At 42.8% G+C, this 20,302-nt stretch overlaps 1 protein-coding gene across 1 annotated transcript in view; it reads left to right on the forward strand.

Moving 5' to 3' along the window:
• RAF1 (Raf-1 proto-oncogene, serine/threonine kinase) overlaps nucleotides 1–20,302 on the forward strand; it is a 107,304-nt gene that overhangs the window by 65,832 nt on the left and 21,170 nt on the right. Inside the window, exons 7-11 of the mRNA XM_059715868.1 lie at nucleotides 1,592–1,745; nucleotides 7,601–7,628; nucleotides 7,714–7,841; nucleotides 9,994–10,111; nucleotides 19,556–19,640. Of these exons, the coding sequence (XP_059571851.1) occupies nucleotides 1,592–1,745; nucleotides 7,601–7,628; nucleotides 7,714–7,841; nucleotides 9,994–10,111; nucleotides 19,556–19,640 (513 nt within the window). The remainder of the gene's footprint in view (nucleotides 1–1,591; nucleotides 1,746–7,600; nucleotides 7,629–7,713; nucleotides 7,842–9,993; nucleotides 10,112–19,555; nucleotides 19,641–20,302) is intronic.

The raw sequence follows: 20,302 nt of genomic DNA on the forward strand, positions 1-20,302 counted from the left end.
GAATATAATGGATGAATGGAGGGATAGGTTCTTAACCAGTTGGTCTTTCTTATCATGTAGAGGCTAGACTAGGCCAGGCCAGGACAAAGTGTATTTCTCTGTCTTCTCAAGAGTGGTATAGGGTACAAAGAAGCTGCTTTGCATGTGATCTAGAGAGCTGTAGCAGGAATTACCATATTTTCATGTGTATATTCCACTTCCCAGATGCTTCACACCCTTTTAAAAGTAGTGTTTCTGGGAAATTGATATTAGGAAAGCCCTCATCCTCAGATTACCTGCCCAACATTTTATCATGCTTACTAATAAAATAAGTATAATTGAATGCAGTTGTTTTTCATTGACAATGGTTTTTTAAAACTGATTCATGCAATGCCAAATTACTGTAGCAATTTGGGCAAGCTTCCTGAAACCAAGACCAACTCTGAAATTTTTCTTTGCCATTTGGATTTGAGCACAAATAGACTGCAGCACAAAACAGCTTTGTGGATTTATTTAAATCTTCCTGGCTACTTATACCAACAGGTTTTTTGGTTCAATTTATCATTAATTCATTGTTAAACCATCCTCTTTTATTAATAGACACAGAAGTCTTTTGGCAATTTCATGTCCATTTTTAAATATGATACATTGTCTTTTGAGCTTAACTTTTTCTCTGCCAGTGGAACAGCTGCTGATGCAAGTTTGTATAATTATACATGGGTAATGACTTGTGCCTCATAAATTTATTGCACCAGCTTGGGCCACCTTCAGTATCATTAATTTGCATTTCTTGGGCCCTCATCTGTTGGTACTTCTCTGGTTTGTTTCTACCAACACCCATCTTTCCAGGTTAGCTTCAGCAGAGGCCATTTAATGGGGCCTGGGGGGCAGGGGTGGGGTGGGAGTGAGGGGCACTGGCATGGCTAGGGGACTGTTTTCTACTTAAACTATTTACTGGCTTGGGACTGGCCATTGCTGCTTACAAATGGGTCCTGGTACAAAAAAGGTTGAGAACTAATTGACTCCAGTATGGCTAGTCATGTGATTTAAGACTAATAGGATTTTGTGTCATTACCCATGATTGGTAATTCTTTGTCAGGTATAATTTACTATTGAGCCATGTATTAAAATAATTGTATTCCTGTTTAATATTTCATAGAACTATATGAGTAGAGCTATATTGAGTTCTGTTCAGATAGTCTTGGGTTTCACTGTTGCCTTGAGAGCTGTTGAATTGTTGCATCAACTTGTTCCTCCTTTCACAAATTTGAATCTTCACAGTAAATAATGGAGATGTCTTTAAACCCCATGAACTAACTTGCTCAGCTGAGTGGATCTTGCTTAAAAGTCTGACAAATAGCATAGACTGCTGATGGATGTGCTAGGCAGGTATGCCAGCTGTCCAAATGTTGCTTAAAACCCTTTAATTTAGCTCCTGAACTATGCTGGGCAAGATCCAGCTGGCTAAATAGTTTAGTTATCAAATAGTATTAACCCTTCCTCTAACAGAGGACTCTGTGCATTTTAGTATATCTTTACTGAAAACTAAAATTCACAACTAATATTAGTGGAAAACATGAACTATGACTTAACTGTCTTCTCTACTCTATAGTTCTCAGCACAGATATTCTACACCTCATGCCTTCACATTCAACGCATCAAATCCTTCGTCTGAGGGCTCCCTTTCCCAAAGGCAGAGATCTACATCCACCCCAAATGTTCACATGGTCAGCACTACTGTGCCGGTAGACAGCAGGATAATTGAGGTAATACTCTGAATAAGAAACAGTATGTACTTGGCTAAAAGAACTAGATATATAACTAGTAGTAATTTTTTTCTTCCTCCCACTTAATATCTTCTGTTTGGTTGATAAATGATTAAATGTCTGGGTGACTAGTGTCTGCTTTGAGGCTTGAGCATCTTGTCTTTAATACAGCCTCTATCTGTAGCATGAAGAATTACACAATTATGCACCTGTGTAATTTTGTGCATAAGATGTATGACCTGCATAATTTTGCATAATTTAACCCAGGTGGGCTCTGCGCCTCCACCTCTGCGGGGTGCCTGGCCCCCTGGCTGTGGGAGTCCCATGTGGAGGCACTGAGCGAAGTGGTGCGTGACTAGACAGCTGGTGAGTAGGAAGGGGGGAGCTCCTGCCTGCAGGAGGTAGGGGTCGGTGTGTTGTTTGTGGGTGTGTATGGGCCCCCCTGCCACACATCTATCCCCTCCCTGTCCATGGTGCACAGCCCAGGCTGTTGGCAGCAGGAGGCGGCAGTGGGCCCTCAGGGGAGCTTGTGGCGGCAGGGAGAGTGGCTCCAGTTGGGTCCTGGGGGCTGCACATGGCAGCATGAAGCCTGCCCAGCCCAGCCTGCTGGTATGTACCTTTGAACCAAACTGGGCTGGCTTTGTGCCAGCACATGGGGCTTGCAGCACTGCATGTGGGATCCACACGCTGCCAGGCCATAGACTGGCACTGGAGAGAGAGGGTGACTTCCATGACTTTATGTGTGCTGGAAGCTCCATGTGGCCGCATGGAGCCTGCCTGGTCTGATGGTGCGTGGCTTCTGCCTGCAGTGCTGTGAGCCCCACATGCTGGCACAGAGCCAGCCTGGTCTGGTCTAAAGGTGCATGCCATTGGGTCAGGCTGGCTTCATGCCGCCACATGCACCTGCAGCTCAGCCAGAGCTGCACGCTTCTGAGGGGGTTCTGCCTACCACAGCTATAAGCACCTGAGGGCCTTCTGCTGCTGCCATGCCATGCTGCTTTGCACCATGGGGTTGGGGCGGTGGATGTACGTCGGGAGGGCAACACACCGACCCAGAAACTCTGCACTCGCCTAGGTGGGTTTTTGGTACAGATATTAAGGTTATAAGATGAAATGTAAAATAAATAAATTTTTGCATAATTTTGAATTTTTGTGGACATTATTTCCTAGGGCATATCTGTTTCCATTAGTAGTTTGCCCCTTTCTTCACCAAGAATTGGTAGAGCTTAATGCTCAGAAGTTTGACTTATCTCTTGTTGAAGGAGAGCAAGACCCATTTTGTTTACACAACATTATTGGTCTTTCATTTGGAATATGTTATTGGCAATTTTAAGAACCATAAATCCATATCCAAATGTATAAATTATTCTGGAGGAGTGCATAACCGGATGTCATTTGCAAAGTCAGTGTTAAATCAAGGACTTGTATTATGCAGCATGCTAGATATGTGTTAAGGTAGCAAGGATCCTGGACTTATGGGGCAAGACCCCTCACTGGTGAGGGTTTTTTTCTGGTGCCTCCTTTCAAAATATTTTTTTCCATAGACTGGCACTGGAGAGAGAGGGTGACTTTCATGATTCAGGCTTTATATGTAGAAGCTCCAGTTCAGTGTTGTTAATGTAAAAGTGAAGTGAGGTGTGGTGCAAAGGAAGGCTTTTAGGGGGAGGAGCCTGATCTTCAAGACTCATACCAGGGCATAATCTTTACCCTGGGAAAAGATAGAAACTTTTCAGAGTTTCATATCCCTAGCTGCAGAGCTTTCTAGCTACATAGAAAAGGGTAGCCTGGTTTGGCTGCACTCGGTTAGGTGGTAGGCTGTCTGCTCTACAGTTGGAAAAAGGAGCTTGTACAGCAGAACTGCTAAACTCTTGTTTCAGGGGAAGATGCTTCCAGCTTGGCCTTGTAAAGCAAACTACCATTTGGTTTCTAACTTATGTACCAAGCCACTTGGCTGACAATATTTATGGAGCACTTTTTTTTCAAATGGGAGATTGAATTTTACAGCTATCTGTATAACCAAATAATTGTGTAGCATATAAGGCCTTAGAGGATACAGTGCCCTCTTTATCACCATTGTGTGAACAAAAGAAGTACCTCTTAAATAACCAATTAACTTTTTACTAAAAAATCACTGGAAGATGTTTAACACCTTTTTGGTATTAAATGGGAAAAACAGCTTGATAAAGAAGCATAGGTATTAAATATTCTTACTGTAGGCTAAAATTACCCTTAATAGAGAAGGAAATGTAACCTGCACATAGTTAGCATATCAAGCTACTTTTTCTTTCAGGTTTCTGATATTTCCTGTTCTTATTTTTCCCAACAGCTGAAATTTTAACTACTATCTTTATTCTTTTCTCTTATTTCATATTGCTTTGGAATAGAATAATACCCTGAATGATTCTCCCAGTTCCTGGTGCAGGCGATTTTGTTTGAGGGGAAGAGTAGGTATTTTTCCTGATAATTTGCTTTCTTGTAATTAACAGGATTGTTTAAACAGTAAGTTGTTGTAACTCCTAAGTGAATCTATTAATCTAATGTTGATTTAATAAAAATAATGGTATGGCATGTTTGTTTTCTTAGCTGTTCTAAATTCTGAATATAGCTGTTGAAGGTCATGGCTAGTTTAGATAGTCTGTCTTGTGGATTATTTTGATAATTCTGTTAAACAGCATGAAGTTTTGTTCGTGGTGTAAACCTGATCAGTAGGTTCATTAGAGATGCATTTGGTCCCCTTGCACTTAAAATCTGTTTCAAATGTTTTTGGAACACTGCATGGCCTTTTTGTGGTTTGTTTTGGTGAATTATAGCATGGCTACTCATAGTATAGCCATACAGAAAACCAAATTAAATGGTATATAGTGCTTATTTCTGCTTCACGTAAAGATAGTGGCAAGGTACAGCATCGAGTTGTATGTTAATAATAAAATTGAGGTACATTGTTTTTGCTGTCAAGACTTGCATGCAGAACGGTATACTGTTTTTTCCTTCAAACACAGCAAAACTTTTGAACTGAAATAAGTGATTTATTTTATGAGGAATCCAGGAGGAACATAAATGCATAAGTGTGAGACTATAAATTCTTTTAAAATAGATTTTTTGAATATGGTGTGTTACAACTTGTTTGCTTGAAAATTGCACTCTTTGGCAGCTATGTCAAAATCAATTACTGTTTTATTGTGTATTCTTATAAAACATTTCTAAATGCTTCTAAAGGATTTCTAAGTATTCTTCCCTCTCCCCTCCTTCTTGAACAGTATAATGTAATTTGCACAAATGCTTCAGAATCAGATTTATGTGCATTTTAACTAGATAGGAATAAAGAAGCACAGCAGGGATATGTTTTGATTCAAAGCACAGATGGTAGGTCAAAATGTAGCTTGCTAGTCATACCTTTTTAAATAAGTCTTTATAAATGGTAGGTGAAGCAGTCAGTTTTACAAGATCTTAATCCAGTTAGAATGGCTGATTCAAGAACCATCACATGGTGTTTCTGTAGACTATTCTGTCCTGCTATGATTTAAATTATTTTCTGCTGTTAGTTGGCTGGAAGTTTTGAATTTATTCCTATTAACTCTTTCAGTATTTGATATTTTTGAAATGCATGTTCTTGTTTTGTGCTGTACTTACTTTTTTGGGAACAATGTTTTAACAGTTGGAACACATTTTAAAATTCTTCTGTCGAGCTGAGCTGACCTTGTGCATGACTGGAGAATTAAGTTTTGTGAAGTGTGTGTGGCAAGAGGAGAAGTAGGTTATACTGCAGTAGAGCTGACATGGTGGAACACTTTCACATATTTGAAGGGGGTAGTATTTTAGTCGGTATAAATCTTATGAGAACTGTTGCTTTTGTATTAGAGTATAGATCTCAACATTTTGTAGGTTCAAATGTGACAGGTAGGTATACTTTAGAAATTTCTGCTTATTTGGAAAGTTCTGTAAGGTCTAATGGCATTTCCTTTTCTACATAGAAGAAATTTCTCTCAATTCAGTGCAATCTGCCAAAATAATAAATGGTTTTCTAAATATACCCACAGTAGGCAAAACACTGATAGGAGTTGTGTGCAAATCTGAAATGCCAGAGTACATGTCTGAGTTTATCAAAAGCACCTATCAAAAGGTGCTGCTTTTGATAAGAAGATGTATAGTTATAGTTTATCCTTCTCAAGTCAGTTCTGTAAAATTGACTGGGCAACCTAGGATGGGGGTCTCCTTGGAGAAGGGGTGAACTACATGTTTTTAACAAATAACAATAGGATATCTATAATGTTCTTTCAGAACTTTTGAGCATCTTTGTGGACCAAATAACTTAAAGATAAATTATGATAAATCCAAAATAATGTATTGGGGAAGTCGTTTGATAAAATATCCTTGGAATGTGGGGGGAACCAAACTTGAAATTGTCAAAACCTATAGATATTTGGGTGTCTTCTTCACAGCTTCTCCATCATGGAAACATCATATTCAGTCAGTTAAAACTAAGGCAGCTCATTGGCTGTGGCTATAAAGAAATTTTATGTAACCACAGCTGGACGATCAGTCCAAGCTCCTATATCAGCATACTAAACCAAAGTTACCGCTTGGATTGTATATGGTGCTGAAGTATAGGTTTATGCTGGTAGTAATGATGTAGACATACCTCAGAAAAAGTTTCTTAAGGCTCTTCTGGCTCTTCCTCCCTCAACTTCTATATCTTTTCTGAGATTAGAGGTGGGAATGGATTTTATTTTAACTAATATTATTATTCGAATGGTGGGATTTTGGTTTAAAATCCTGCCCCATTTACCATCTGGCCTGCTTAAATTATGCTACATAGAAGATATTAATAATCCCCCTCCCCTCCAATCACCCTGGTTAGCTTTTCTTTTCCGCACTTTTGCAGTTTCTGGGATGGGATAACTATCTCAAAGATAATGAAAGATCTTTCTCCCCCATTGAAAAGGTTTGGGTTTTCCAGAGGTTATGAGTTATATTGCCAGGCAGAATGATTTTGCAGTGGCTAGGTGTACTTGCATTTCCCCTTTTGTATACTCTTTGGAAATTAGGTTGGGGTGGGAGAGAAAAGTATTTACAGTTGGATCTCAATAGTAAATGGTGATCCTCTTTGACTAGGCTCAGGACTGAACAGATGCCCACAGCTGTTCTGGCTGGACGTAGATTTTCCATTTCAAGGGCTAAAAGATATTGCCCAGTCTGTCTAGGAACTTTGGAAGATACTATCCACTATGTATTAGAATGTTCTTTATATAATTACATAAGGAGAACCTATTTATTGCTGTACTTGCAGAACTTGATACATTTCTCAAATAGAGAGAAATTAATCTGGCTTCTTCAGCAAACAGATCCAAATGTAGTAAACCATCTCGCAATTTTTGCTTACAAGGCCTCTGAGGTGATTAGAGTTGAATATCCTTTATTACTGATATGAGTGATAAAATCAAATCTAATGTTAAAATGTATTGTCTCAATTATGGATCTCTGTACAACAATATTGTAGATTTGTCCTGATTTTTCTACTATATTTATATTAATAATGTTTTTATGTCGGTGGGATCTGTTTTTAGTATAATATTTGTAGTTCGGTTACTTCATTCAAACTTATTTATATTATGTTGTATTTGTGTTTATATTGTTTTGGGGAGCATGGATTTAGCTATAACCCTTAATAATAATGGATAATTACATTAATTACATTATTAGTGTTCTTTTGGAAGATAACTGATCATTCATTTGCTGGGCCTGAATTGGCACCAGCTCCATTCCCTGCTGGTGTTCTGCATGTTCCAGTTTACTTTCCTTTCCCCATGCTCTGAAATGTTGACTTTTCTTTTTGTTTTAATTTTCTCTACTTGTAGGATGCAGTTCGGAATCACAGTGAATCAGGTAAGCTTTCAGAATATAAAAGAATTGCCATCTTAGTAACTTTTTTTCCCTTGTTTATAATTTTCCTGTTTTCCTTTATGTTAAGCATCACCCTCAGCTCTGGCAGGGAGCCCCAACAATATGAGTCCAACTGGGTGGTCTCAGCCCAAAACTCCAGTCCCAGTCCAAAGAGAGAGAGCTGCTGGATCCAATACACAAGAAAAGAACAAAATTGTAAGTATTACAATGTATGTTTTCAAATTAAATGGAATGGGAGCAAAAAGAGAATTAATTTCTTGGACAAATTTTCTCCTTTATCAAGGATAGAAAAGCTGCTTATAAACTATTGGGAATTTGTTCACTTCTGTACTCATTAAATAATTTGCACTAATTTAATTTAAGAGCTACTGTTAGCTACCTGTATATTGGAACAGCATACCAACAGGCTGTGTGTATAACATGAATTTCAGATTCTGTGTTAAAGCTTTTTTGTGAAAACTTAAGGATATATTTTTATATGTTTTTCTGTGGGGCTTTTTTTTTAAGTTACTAGTTTTTTTAAAAAAGATTGTTCTCATTTATATCTTCATTTGAAACTTGCTATTATGGCTTTTTATTGAAAGCTGATCTTGATTTCTGTTTCACTACAGTAGCAAAATTTAATTTTTCATGTAAGTTAAATTTAAAAAAATACAAGTATCCTTTCTCAATCATGGCCTAGCTGTTTAGGTTACAAATTGTGGCATTGCTGTGCTGTCTACATTTCCTTTTCTAAAATAAATCAATGTGACGCTAAGTAATTGCAGGAATGACGTCAATTTGATGTTACATTTTCTTGTGTATAATCTATTCTGATGTTACCTGCAATTACTGCAGTAGTAAGAGATCAGAGAGAATACTTTTTCAGGACTCTCATGGTCAGTTTCACTGTTTTCATTGTGATTAGTAGCATAACTCTGGGGGCAAGTGAGGCACTAGCCCCCAGGGGTTGATTGAGGGCACCGCAGAATCATTCCCCAGAAACTTCACTACAGGAGGTGTAGCCCTGTGCCCAGTGGCTTATCTTGGGGTGGGGGTAGAGGTAGAGGCATTTAACATAAAAAGCCAATTTCAGTTATTCTGAATCAGGAGGGAAAATCATTCTGTGGATAAGATTTTAGGCTGGGACCTAGGAGATACAGCAAACCATAAAACCACTCTCTCTCTCTTTTTGTCCTGTTTCCAATCCTTACCTCTCTACCTCCCCCCGTCCTTCCATGCTGTCTGCATTGTAATCTCGGAGGTGCTAAAAGTAAATTCAGTAAGGGTGGTGAAAATCAGTAAGGTTGCTTCCGTCATGGTCTTGTCTATATGAATGCACGTTGTATTTGTTCCCCAAACTTTCTAGTAAATGCTTTTCTAGTTACGATGTCTGTGTTCTTGGAGATTTAGGTCATTTTGCCCTAAAAATTGCTGGAGACATTTTAAATACTCTTAATATCTTTTTAAAGGCATCTGTTACAAATCCAAATGCTTAATTGCACATTTTATAAGAGAACTAAAAAGAAGGCAACAGTTAGATACCTATTTTAACTGGCTTCAGCAGAATATTAATAGAAGTATGGGATTTTCAAAAGCTTGCAAAGTGATCTGGGAACACGGGTGTTTGAAAGTCAAGACTTTTATTAAGGCAATCAGGACTTGTAGTAGAGATGATATCTTTTATTAGACCAACAAGATTTGCAAAAAAAATTCTTTAGTTACAACCTGGATACGAGACTTTTATTACGCATTTTTTAAATAGGAATTAAACTATTCTGAAAATCATACCCTTACACCCTAGGGTCTTGATGGTTACCATAAATAGGGGTAACCAGCTTTTGACATATACAGTTATACTAACTGTTCAAGAGGTGTTTCTAATAAGTAAATGCTCTTTATAATTTAAAACATGTTGATAGGGTTCTTAAAACATTAAAAATGTCTTCAAATGCTTCATTTAAAAATATTATAGATATGCACTTGAAAATTTAAGGTCAGGGTTCTTGCATTTCCCTTTCAATAGTGGATAATATCATAAGCTGCTAAAAAAAAAAAATCCAAAAAAATGTTTTGGGAGTTATTGTAAGCAACTATTGTAGGAGAAAAGTAGAATCTGGAAATGGGGTCTTAACAAGGAAATGAACAGAAGGAATGTATTTTAGAATAAATTGTCTGTATTAATAAGTATCTGTTATCTATACAAATATCTCAAATTTTTGCAGTTCACCTTTTAAATTTAACAGAAATTGGATTCATATGAGGTACAACTTGTAAGATAAGCATTTAACATGGCTAGTAGACTAGAACTTGAGAGCTGTCATAATATATGACATACTTGTCCCTTAAATATTTATTTGCATTTCAGAGGTCTCGTGAACAAAGAGATTCAAGTTATTATTGGGAAATAGAAGCAAGTGAAGTTATGCTTTCTACCAGAATAGGGTCGGGTTCTTTTGGGACTGTTTACAAAGGCAAATGGCATGGTAAGTACTGAACACGATTCTATGTTCTTTTGAAAATGCTGACAACTTAGTAAGTCAGCTGCCCTGAAAACAAGTTATTAACCCAACACTTATTTAGTAATTTTGACCTTTAAATGAGTGCTAAATGTTGATTTATTTTTTTAATTATAGATGGACAAACTGTGGCACACAAATTACTTTTCTTTGTCACACTAATGAGAGAGCAGATGATAAAAACTAAATTTCACAATTTGCAGTTCTCTGCTTCAATAAAGCAAATATATATTGTATTCTTCAGTCTAATATTGTTGTGGATGACACCAAGTTATGGGGAAGCGTGGTCACGCTTGAAGATAGGCTGCAGATACAGGCTGACCAAGACAGGCTGGCAAATTGGGTGGACCAGAACCAGATGAAGTTCAATGTTGAGAAATGTAAAGTGCTCCACCTGGGGATGAACAATCCCCTGCACATCTACAGGCTTGGCAACACCAACCTGACCAGCACTATGAATTGTAGGGACCTGGGGGTCCTAACAGACCACAGTATGAACATGAGCCATCAGTGCGATGCTGTAGCCAGCAGGACTAACATTACCCTGGCATGCATTAATCGATGCATCTCCAGCAAAACCAAAGAAGTGATTCTTCCACTCTGCTAGGTATTGGTGAAACCGCAGCTGGAGTGCTATGTCCAGTTCTGGGTATCGCATTTTAACAAGGATGTGGTAAAGCTTGAGAGAGTTCAGAGAAGGGCCACCCATATGATCAGAGATTTGCATGGCAAGCCATATGAGTAAAGGCTGAGGGATCTGGGACTCTTCAGCCTGAAAAAAGAAGGCTGAGAGGGGACTTGGTAACAGCTTACCACTACATCAGAGGCATACATCAAGGGCTTGGTGAACAACAGTTCACCAGGGCACCGTTGGGGAAAACTAGGAGTAATGGTTACGAACTCCTGGAAGAGTGCTTCAGGCTCAACATTAGGAAAAACTGCTTCACAACTAGGGTTACCTGATGATCTGAGTTGTCTTTTCTGCTTGGTGCAGGGGGCTGGACCCAATGATCTTCCCAGGTCCCTTTCAGCCTTACAATCTATGAATTGTACAACAGCTTCACTTTCTGAAAAGGATGTCCAGTTACCAATAATGGAATTTGTGCTAAGAAACTCAAATTCTGGTGTTAAAACTAAATGCGGGACAATTTCTGTATTCTGAGATTTAATTAGTGTAGTCATCTTGCTCTGGTTGCTGTGATAGGAAGCAAACATAAATGCACTTTGCAATGGAATGTTTTTATATAGATATGGGGGGAGCAGTTGATATGAGCCAGAATTGTATACAATTGTATACTTGTAGAAAATTGGTTGCAGCACTGTAACTTCTTTAAGCACCCTATTAAGTTTGGTTTGTCCCAGATTTAGGGCATGTGCTTAAATATGAAGACCTAAAATCAGTAGCACTGTTTCCATAGCTTAAAAAAAAAATCATAGAATTATAGAAAATTAGGGTTGGAATGTACCTCAGGAACTTATCTAGTCCAAAGCCCTGCTCAAAGCAGGACTATCCCCAACTAGATCATCCCAGCCAAGGCTTTGTCTAGCTGAGTCTTAAACCTCCAAGGATGAAGTGTCCGCAAGCTCTCTGAGTAACCTGTTCCAGTATTTTATTACCCTCCTAATGAAAGTTTTTCCCAATATCTAACCTAAACTTCCCTTGCTGCAACTTGAGACTATTGCTCCTTGTTCTGTCATCTGTCACCACTGAGAACAGTCTAGCTTAGGGGTTGTCAACCATGGGTATGTGTACTCCTGGGGGGTACTTGGGAAGGCCCCAGGGGGTATACGGCAGCAGTGTGGAGAAGCAGGGGCACTTCCAGGTTTTTGCTTCTGGTTTTGCTGTTGTGTGCAGGGGTTTCCCCTCTTCCCCCTTCCCCACTCCTCAACCGGCTGTGGGACTCCCTGCTTCTTGATCAGCTGCCAGGGGTTACACTAACTAGCTCCATCCTCTTTGGAACCAGCCATCAGGTAGTTGAGGACTACTGTTAAATCCCACCTTGGTCTTCTCTCCTCCAGACTAAATAAGCTCAGTTCCTTCAGCCTTTTCTTTTAAGTCATGTGCCCCAGCCCCCTTACCATATTCATTGCCCTCTGCTGGACTCTTTCCAATTTATCCACACACTCCAGATGTGGCCTCACCAGTGCCAAATAGAGGGGAATAATCACTTCCCTCAATCTGCTGGCAACACGCTTAATGCAGCCCAGTATGCCATTAGCCTTTTTGGCAACAGGGGCACACTTTTGGCTATTCATCTTACTGTTTGCTATAACCCCCAGATCCTTTTCTGTAGAGCTGCTGCTTTCTGCAGTTGGCTCCCAGGCTGTAGGGGTGCCTGGGATTGTTCCGTCTTAAGTGCAGCACTTTTCACTTGTCCTTGCTGAACCTCATGAGATTTCTTTTGGTTCAATCCTCCAATTTGTTGAGGTCTCTCTGAGCCTAATCTACTCTCCAGGATATCTACTACTCTCCCACGCTTGGTATTATCTGTAAATTTGCTGAATGTGCACTCCATCCCATCTTCCAGGTCATTGATGAAAATGTTGAACAAAACCAGCCCCAGGACCAACATCTGGGGCACCTCCACTTGATACCGGCTGCCAATTAGACATCAAGCCATTGACTATTACCCTCTGAGCACAATGATCCAGCAGGTTTTCTGTCCACCTTACAGTCCATTCATCCAACATGAACTTCCTTGCTTGCAAGAATGTTGTGGGAAACTGTATCAAAAGCCTTGCCAAAGTCGATGTATATCATGTCCACTACTCTTCCTGCATCCACAGAGCCAGTCATCTCATCATAGAAGGCACTCATATTGGTCAGGCAAAACTTGCCCTTGGTGAATCCATACTGACTGTTCCTGATCACCTTTTCCTCCAAGTGCTTAGAAATGGATTTCTTTAGGATCTGCTCCATGATTTTTCCAGGGACTGAGGTGAGGCTGACTGATCTGTAGTTCCCTGGATCCTCTTCCTTCCCTTTCTTAAAGATGGGCACTATATTTGCCCTTTTCCAATCATTTGGGGACTCTCCGGATCACCACAAGTTTTCAGAGATAATGGCCAGTGGCTCTGCAGTCATATCAGCCAACTCCCTCAGCACCCTTGGGTGCATCCTGTCTGGTCCCATAAACTTTTACACATCCAGCTTTTCTAAATAGTCCCTAACCTGTTCATTTGCCACTGCTGGCTGCTCACCTCCTCCCCAAACTCCTGCCAGGTGTAGTAGTGAGACGCATGGTCTTGCCTGTGAAGACTGAAGTGAAAAAGGCATTGAACACTTCAGTCTTTTCTGCATCCTCTGTCAGTAGGTTGCCTCCCCCATTCAGTAAGAGACCCACACCTTCCCCGATTTTCCTCTTGTTGCTGACATACTTATAGAAACCTTTGTTATTACCCTTCACATTCTTTTCTAGCTGCAACTTCAATTGTGCTTTGCCTTCCTGATTTCATCCCTGTATACCCGAGCAATATTTTTATACTCCTTCCTAGTCATTTGTCCAAGGTTCCACTTGTAAGCTTCCTTTTTGTGTTTTAGCTCATTGAAGAGTTCGCTGCTAAGCCAAGCTAGTCTTCTGCCATACTTGCTAGTCTTCCTGCGCATTGGGATGGTTTGTTCCTGTGCCTTCAGTAAGGTTTCTTAAAAATACAGCTAATTCGTGGATTCCTTTCCCCCTTAGACTGGCCTCCCAGGGGATTCTGTGCATCAGTTCCCTGAGGGAGTCGGTCTGCTTTTCTGAAGTCCAGGGTCCATACTCTATTCTCCTTCCTTCCCTCCTTTCGGATCCTGGACTCAATCATTTCATGGTTGCTGCTTCCCAAGTTGCCATCTACTACTTCAATTCTTCCCTGCTTGTGAGCAGCAAGTCTAGAAAAGCATGGCCCCTAGTTGGCCACTCCAGTATTTATACCACAAAGTTGTTCCCAACACTCTCCAAAAACTTCCTGTATTTCCTGCGAACTGCTGTATTTTGCCCTCCAAGCAGATGTCAGGGTGATTTGAAGTCCCCCATGAGAACCAGGGCCTGTGGCCCGGAAACTTCCACTAACTGTTTGAAGAAAGCTTCATTCACCACATAGTTCTGGTCTGGTGGTCTATAGCAGGCTCCCACCCCAACATCACCCTTGTTGCTCTGCCCTCTGACCATAGACTTTCAATAGGCATATCTCCAATTTTCTACTGGAGCTCTGAGCAATCATATGGCTCCTTTATAAAAAGTGTAACTCATCTTCTTCTCTCCTGCCTGTCTTTCCTGTACAGTTTGTACCCAGCCTTAACAGTGCTTCAGTCAAGCAAGCTATCCCACCAAGTCTCTTCCAGTCACATCATAGTTACATGTCTGTGTGAAGGCTTCCAATTCTTCCTACTTGTTTCCCAGGCTCTGTGCATTTGTGAAGATAACTAGCTGATTTCCTTAGGGAGAATGAGAGGGTCTCCCCTGTTGCCCCTTCCTGCTTGCACTTCCTTCTGGTCGCCCAGTTCCTCACTTACCTAAGGGCTCTGGTTTCCATCCCTTGGTAAACTTAGTTTAAAGCTCTCTTCACTAGATTAGTGTGCCTGCCCTCTTCCCTCTCTCTATGAGGTGGATCCTGTCTCTTCTTAGCAATCCTTAGTCTTGGAACAACATCCTGTGGTCAGAGAAGCCAAACCCCTTCTGGCAACACCATCTGCACAGCCATGCATTGATGTGCAGAATGCATCTGCTCCTGCTTGGGCCCTTCCCCTTGACTGGAAGGATTGAAGAGAATACCACCTGAGCGCGCACCACCGTGGCGCGCGCTTCCCCCCCCCTCCCCCCCCCCCCGGTCCTTTTCACCCTTACACTCAAGAGCCCCGTAGTCACCTTTGATCTGCTCAGGGTCTCTGCTAGCAGTATCATTGGTGCCCACATGGATGAGCAGCTTGGAGTAGTAGTCAGAGGGCCAGATGAGTCTTGGTAATTTGTCTGTGACATCTCGGATCTGGGCTTCAGGCAAGCAGCAGACCTCCCAAGACAACAGGTCAGGCTGGCTGATAGATGCTTCTGTCCCCCTCAAAAGGGAGTCTCCAGCCACCACCACCCAGTGCTGCTTGGTGGCAGTGGTCTTGATTCTTCCAACATTGGGGAGGCCTGGCCTTTCCTCCTTCACCAGTGGAATGTGTTCCTCCTTCTCTGTTGCTAGGACTCTATATCTGTTCTCCAGACAAGCATTTACAGGTGGAAATGAAGATTTCTGCTTGCTGCGAGAGGTCACAAGCTTCCACCTTCCTGGGAGTCCATGTCCTCTCTCTGCTCCAGCACTGCCTTTGGCAGTCTTTCCTCCACAGTCCTAGAGCTGTCCTTCAGCACTGAATCAGTGAAGTCCTTATGGCGGAGAGTGCTTTGGAGCATAGCCACTTTCTCCTGTAGCTCTCTTGCCTGCTCCCTGAGTGACACCACAAGGAGGCACCGCTCACATTGCAGGCAGTCCCCACTTGGCAGTCACTGGAAGAAACCTGCAAGCCACAGTCTCCACGGCACCAAACCAGAACCTGGGTGGAAACCTTGACAGTGAGTGGCCCTGCCTGGACAGACACCCTACAGGTGCAAGCAGTGGCTCTGGCATTGCAACATCTTCCAGTCATTTTTCTGAGACTGTTAATCTGCTGCCTCTCTCTTGCTGTCTTTCTTCCAAGCAGACCTTCCCTAGCAAATTCATCTGTAAGCTGGCCTGTTTACTGCTCCTTGGCCCTGAAAAGTTTCTTTTTCCCTGCTTCCTCTTACCAAGATTAAAGGCTCCCCTTCAAAGGTGGATGGGGGAGGGGTGGGCTGGGCAAACTGACTTGTGAACTGCTTGCAAACTGCTTCCATGGTTGCTCACTCGCTGGTCACTTGGAGTCGCAGTGGACTCCCCAAAATCAATGGACACAAATATTTAATTTTAAAAGAAAATATTTCCTGCTTATTTTACACCTCAGTTTGTAAATATAGCCAAACCACATGAGCCATGTCATTTAATTAAGCAATTAAACTATTTTCTCATTGTCCAAGGGAAGTGAAATATAGAAAGTAAATGAAATACTGGGCAAAAAGGTGTATCATTTTTAAACTTCTTGCACATTTCCCAAAGAGCACTTTTTTGTGATGCTTTAATGCACATTAAAATGCTTTAATGTGCATTAAAGCGCACGTGTAGACATGCCCCATATGACTATTGAAGTAACAGCTGAAGAGAAGAGTCTTTTTTTGTAATTAAAGGTGAAATCAGATGTACTTGAAGTTTTCCATTTGGATGCTATCCTATTTTGGCCATTATCTGTCATGTGTTTGTTGAGTCAAAAGTGGTTTAGTTGATTTTTGTCTTACTTTTGGGGTGTCACTAATAGGGGTGCACTGATAAAGATTTTGTAGACTATACTGATGGCTAATTATTAACCAGCCATATTGGCTGATACAGATCTGATAGCTGCTATGCAGCCCAGCAGGTTGAGAGCAGTGTCTAAGTCTGTGGTGGGGAGGGAAAGGGGCATTGTGGGGACCAGATTCAGGCCCCCACTGTCAGGGAGGGAGTGGGACAGGGGCAGGTGCTGCCCAGGTGGGGTGGGGCAGGACACAGGACGGAGCCTCTGTGGACACCCTGGGGGAGGCATGGATGGCATGCGTCCCCTGGATTTGTGTGTTGGGTGAAGGCTGGCTGCCCACTGTGGGCTCAGCCAGGGTGTGTGTGGCATTTTCCTGGTGGGGCGGCTGTGCCGGGGCTGTGCTTGAGGTGGGTGGGGGTGCAGCAGCACTGGGAGGGTGGGGCCATGAGGTGGGCTACAGCCACCCCAAAATTTGCCGTGACGTGCGCAAATGGTGGGGAACACTAGTTGGTGGACAGGACAGGTGTTCCCAGGCAACCCTGGCCAGATCCTGCCACACCTGGCTGCAGGGTGCCCAATAGGCCAAGGGGTCGCAGTCCAGTGGCTCTACATCCTCGGTGAGATAGGAAGCCACTGAAGCCTTGGAGCTATCTGCCCAAGGCTGGGGTCTTTTGCGTCTGGACCCCAACATTGAAGCCATGCCTTTGGCCCACATTGGCAGTGGCTGGCATGGAGGAGACTGGCTGGTGCTGGAGCTGGGAGTGCTGGCACAGGAAAGTGGATCCCCCTCTTCCGCGTCCCCTTGCCTCTGCCCTTCTGCCTCCCTGACTATTTCACCAGCACCTCCGTCCAACGATCGAGGGTTTTGGTGCTGCCCATGCTCCCCTTCATCCTCAGGTTGCACATGCTCACCAGCACATGGGCTGTACTTGACCGCAAGGGATCCAGCCATTTTTTGATGCCCTCGTTCAGCCGCTTCACCAGTGCCTGCACCTCTGGTGAAAGCAGCTTGTCCCAGCCAGGAACATTGAACCCCTGGAAATTCTCCATTGGGTTCTCAAGCTCCTTGACTACCTGGCTAAAGAGGACTTTGCCAGTGCTGAGGGTCTTGGTGGCCTCGAGGAATGGCTTGAGGACTACGAAGATCTGGGAGATGATGTCCCACTCAGCTCTGTTAAGGGGGCTGCTGATCCCAATCTCCCCAAGCAAGGCCATTTCATGGGTGGCCTTCTGTTGTTCCACCAGCTTTTCCAGCATCAGGTCGGTGGAGTTCCACCAAGTCTCCACATCCTGCATGATTTTATGCTGTGGGATGCTTAGCTCTGTCTGTTTGTCCTGCAGTATCTTGCCCTCCTTGATGCTCTGGTGGAAGTAGCCTGCCACCTTCCTGCATTTTGAAATTAGCTGGGTGGTAGTGACAGTGCCATCACCAGCAACCCTGTCCCCCTCCCAGGCATCCCTGACTATGAGGTGCAGCTTGTGTGCCATGCAGCGGATGCCAACAAAGTTGGCATCATGGACTGGCTTGACCATATTGGGCCCATTGTTGGTGGCCATGAACCCACGGATGAGCTCTCCCTGCCCAACAAGCCACCCCTGCACCATGTGGTTCATGGCCACCATGATCTCCATGGCCATGTAGGATTCCTCCATCACCTCCACTTGTAGGGGAGCCCACTGACAGCCTGACTGATCACACCAGTGCCCTGTGAGGGAGAGGTAGGCATGATCTCCACCCCAGCTGCTCCAGATGTCAGAGGTGAAGTGGAAGGCTACCTGAGGCCCTGCCTTGCTCAGCTCCTTCCTCAAGTACTTGCTGCATGCTTCATACAGGGAGGGCATCACCGTCCTGCTAAAGGTGGTGCATGCAGGCAGTTGGTATGTTGGGGCCATGAGCCACTTGAACCCTGGCCACTCAACTAAGGAGAAGGGCTGGTCATCCAGAGCAAGCATCTCCCCAATGTTCTGTGTGGCCTCACTCGCCCTTGCAACATGCCTCTCTTTGTCTGTGGCTTCCCCCACCGGTCCAGGGTGGCCTGCCTCTGCTTCATGGGAATGGGGGCTTTGGAGCGAGAGGGGGATTTCTTTTTGAGCAAGAAAAAAGAAAAGGGGAAAAAAGAAGGGGACTTCTTCTTGCTGGTGCCAGGCTGAGGAGGAGCAAAGGCAAGGGGCTGCTGCCTCCTGAGATGCAGTAGCATCACCATGGAGCTGAAGTGTTTCACCTCCTTGGCCCAGCTGATCTGCCTTTGGCAGTGATGGCAGATAGCATACTTGGGATCATCTGCCACTTCAAAATGATCCCACACTACACTACTCCCCTGCTTCTGGGTTGAGGGTGGGGATCCTGTCTTATCCCCTTTCTCAGCCTGCTGAGGCACAACAACAGAAGGAGCTGACTCAGCTGAGCCACTTGCCTCCACAACCTCAACCTCTTCCAAGATGCTTTCTGGAGAAGGAGACCTGACTCTAGGGAAACTTTGAGGAGTGTGGAGCACAAACTCAGATTCCCCCTCGTTACCCAGAATTTTTTTCTAGGGCTGAGCACCTAGAATCCCCTGATTCCAGATCCAGCTCCTCCTCTGGCACCCCAACACCCTTTCCCTTCCACAGACTTACCAGCAGGGAGCTGTTCTCTAAGCTGCCAGGCTGCATATCAGCTAGTGGGTTGGTATTGGCCGATATGGCTGGTTAATAATTGCCCATTGGTATCAGCCAAAAAAAATCTTTGTCCGTGCACCCCTACCTTTTAGATTTCGGTTACTTGTTCTGCAACTTCTATAAAATAGCATGCACGTGCCTTTTTGGGCCATTTGCTAGCTAGTCAGTAAGTGAATAGAACACATTCTTTAACTATTTGAAAGATTAACTCTTCTAGTTTGGGTTTTATGGCCCCATCTCAACCAAATGAATTACTGACAGCTCAAGAATTTATTTAGTCTCCAGAAATGTTTTCTTCTATAGAAGTTATTAAAGATGTGGTGTTGTCCAAAAATTTCAGAACATGTCAATGTAGATGAATTGATTTTTATTATTTTTTTTTTAAGGACTGTTTCATTGTTGGTAACTCGTGGTAAATATATTTGCAGGGGATGTAGCAGTGAAGATATTAAAGGTTGTAGATCCAACCCCAGAACAGTTTCAGGCCTTCAGAAATGAAGTGGCTGTATTAAGGTGAGCTGATAGATAACATTTTGCAGCACTATGCCATCTCACTTTTTATTGGGAAAAATTGCTATTGTTTGATAGGGTAGGCAACCTTTTCTGTCCATGGACCAGAATGACCCATCCTGAGCCAGAAGTGGGTGGCTGGGGCATTAAAACCTGCCTGCTGCTGCCCCTGTCCCCATGGTGGCCCAGGTAGAACACCCTGTGTGGTAGTCTGTCCATGCAGCAGCAGGGTGAGAGCACCCCCTGCCATTGCCACTTGTCCCACTGCTGAATGCTGCTAAAGCCCCGTATCCATCGGCTGGATTGTGGGTCATAGAGTGCCCATCCCTGCTCTGTAGTCATGACTGACATACTTTAATTTTACCTTGCTCTGGAGCATTTCGATAATACTTTCTTTCAATAAGATCATCATCAATGTTAGAAAGAATGCATTAAGCTTAAGGTGTGTTACTTCTCTGCTTAAACATGATTTATGTGTTTTTAACTGTTTTAGTGTACTTCTGAACCTCTTTGCTTTTAATTACTGTCTGTTTCCTGCCCCATATCTTTGAACAGTCCATTGTAATGAAGTTGAGTCCTACAATTAAGAGCCAGTTAGTGCATGAGAGAACAGCTGTTATCAGCTTTGTGAATTATTTTAAGTCGTAAATTAAACATATTGGAGT

Source organism: Alligator mississippiensis, chromosome 12 (assembly GCF_030867095.1).
Source record: "Alligator mississippiensis isolate rAllMis1 chromosome 12, rAllMis1, whole genome shotgun sequence".
Classification (NCBI taxonomy): domain Eukaryota; kingdom Metazoa; phylum Chordata; order Crocodylia; family Alligatoridae; genus Alligator; species Alligator mississippiensis.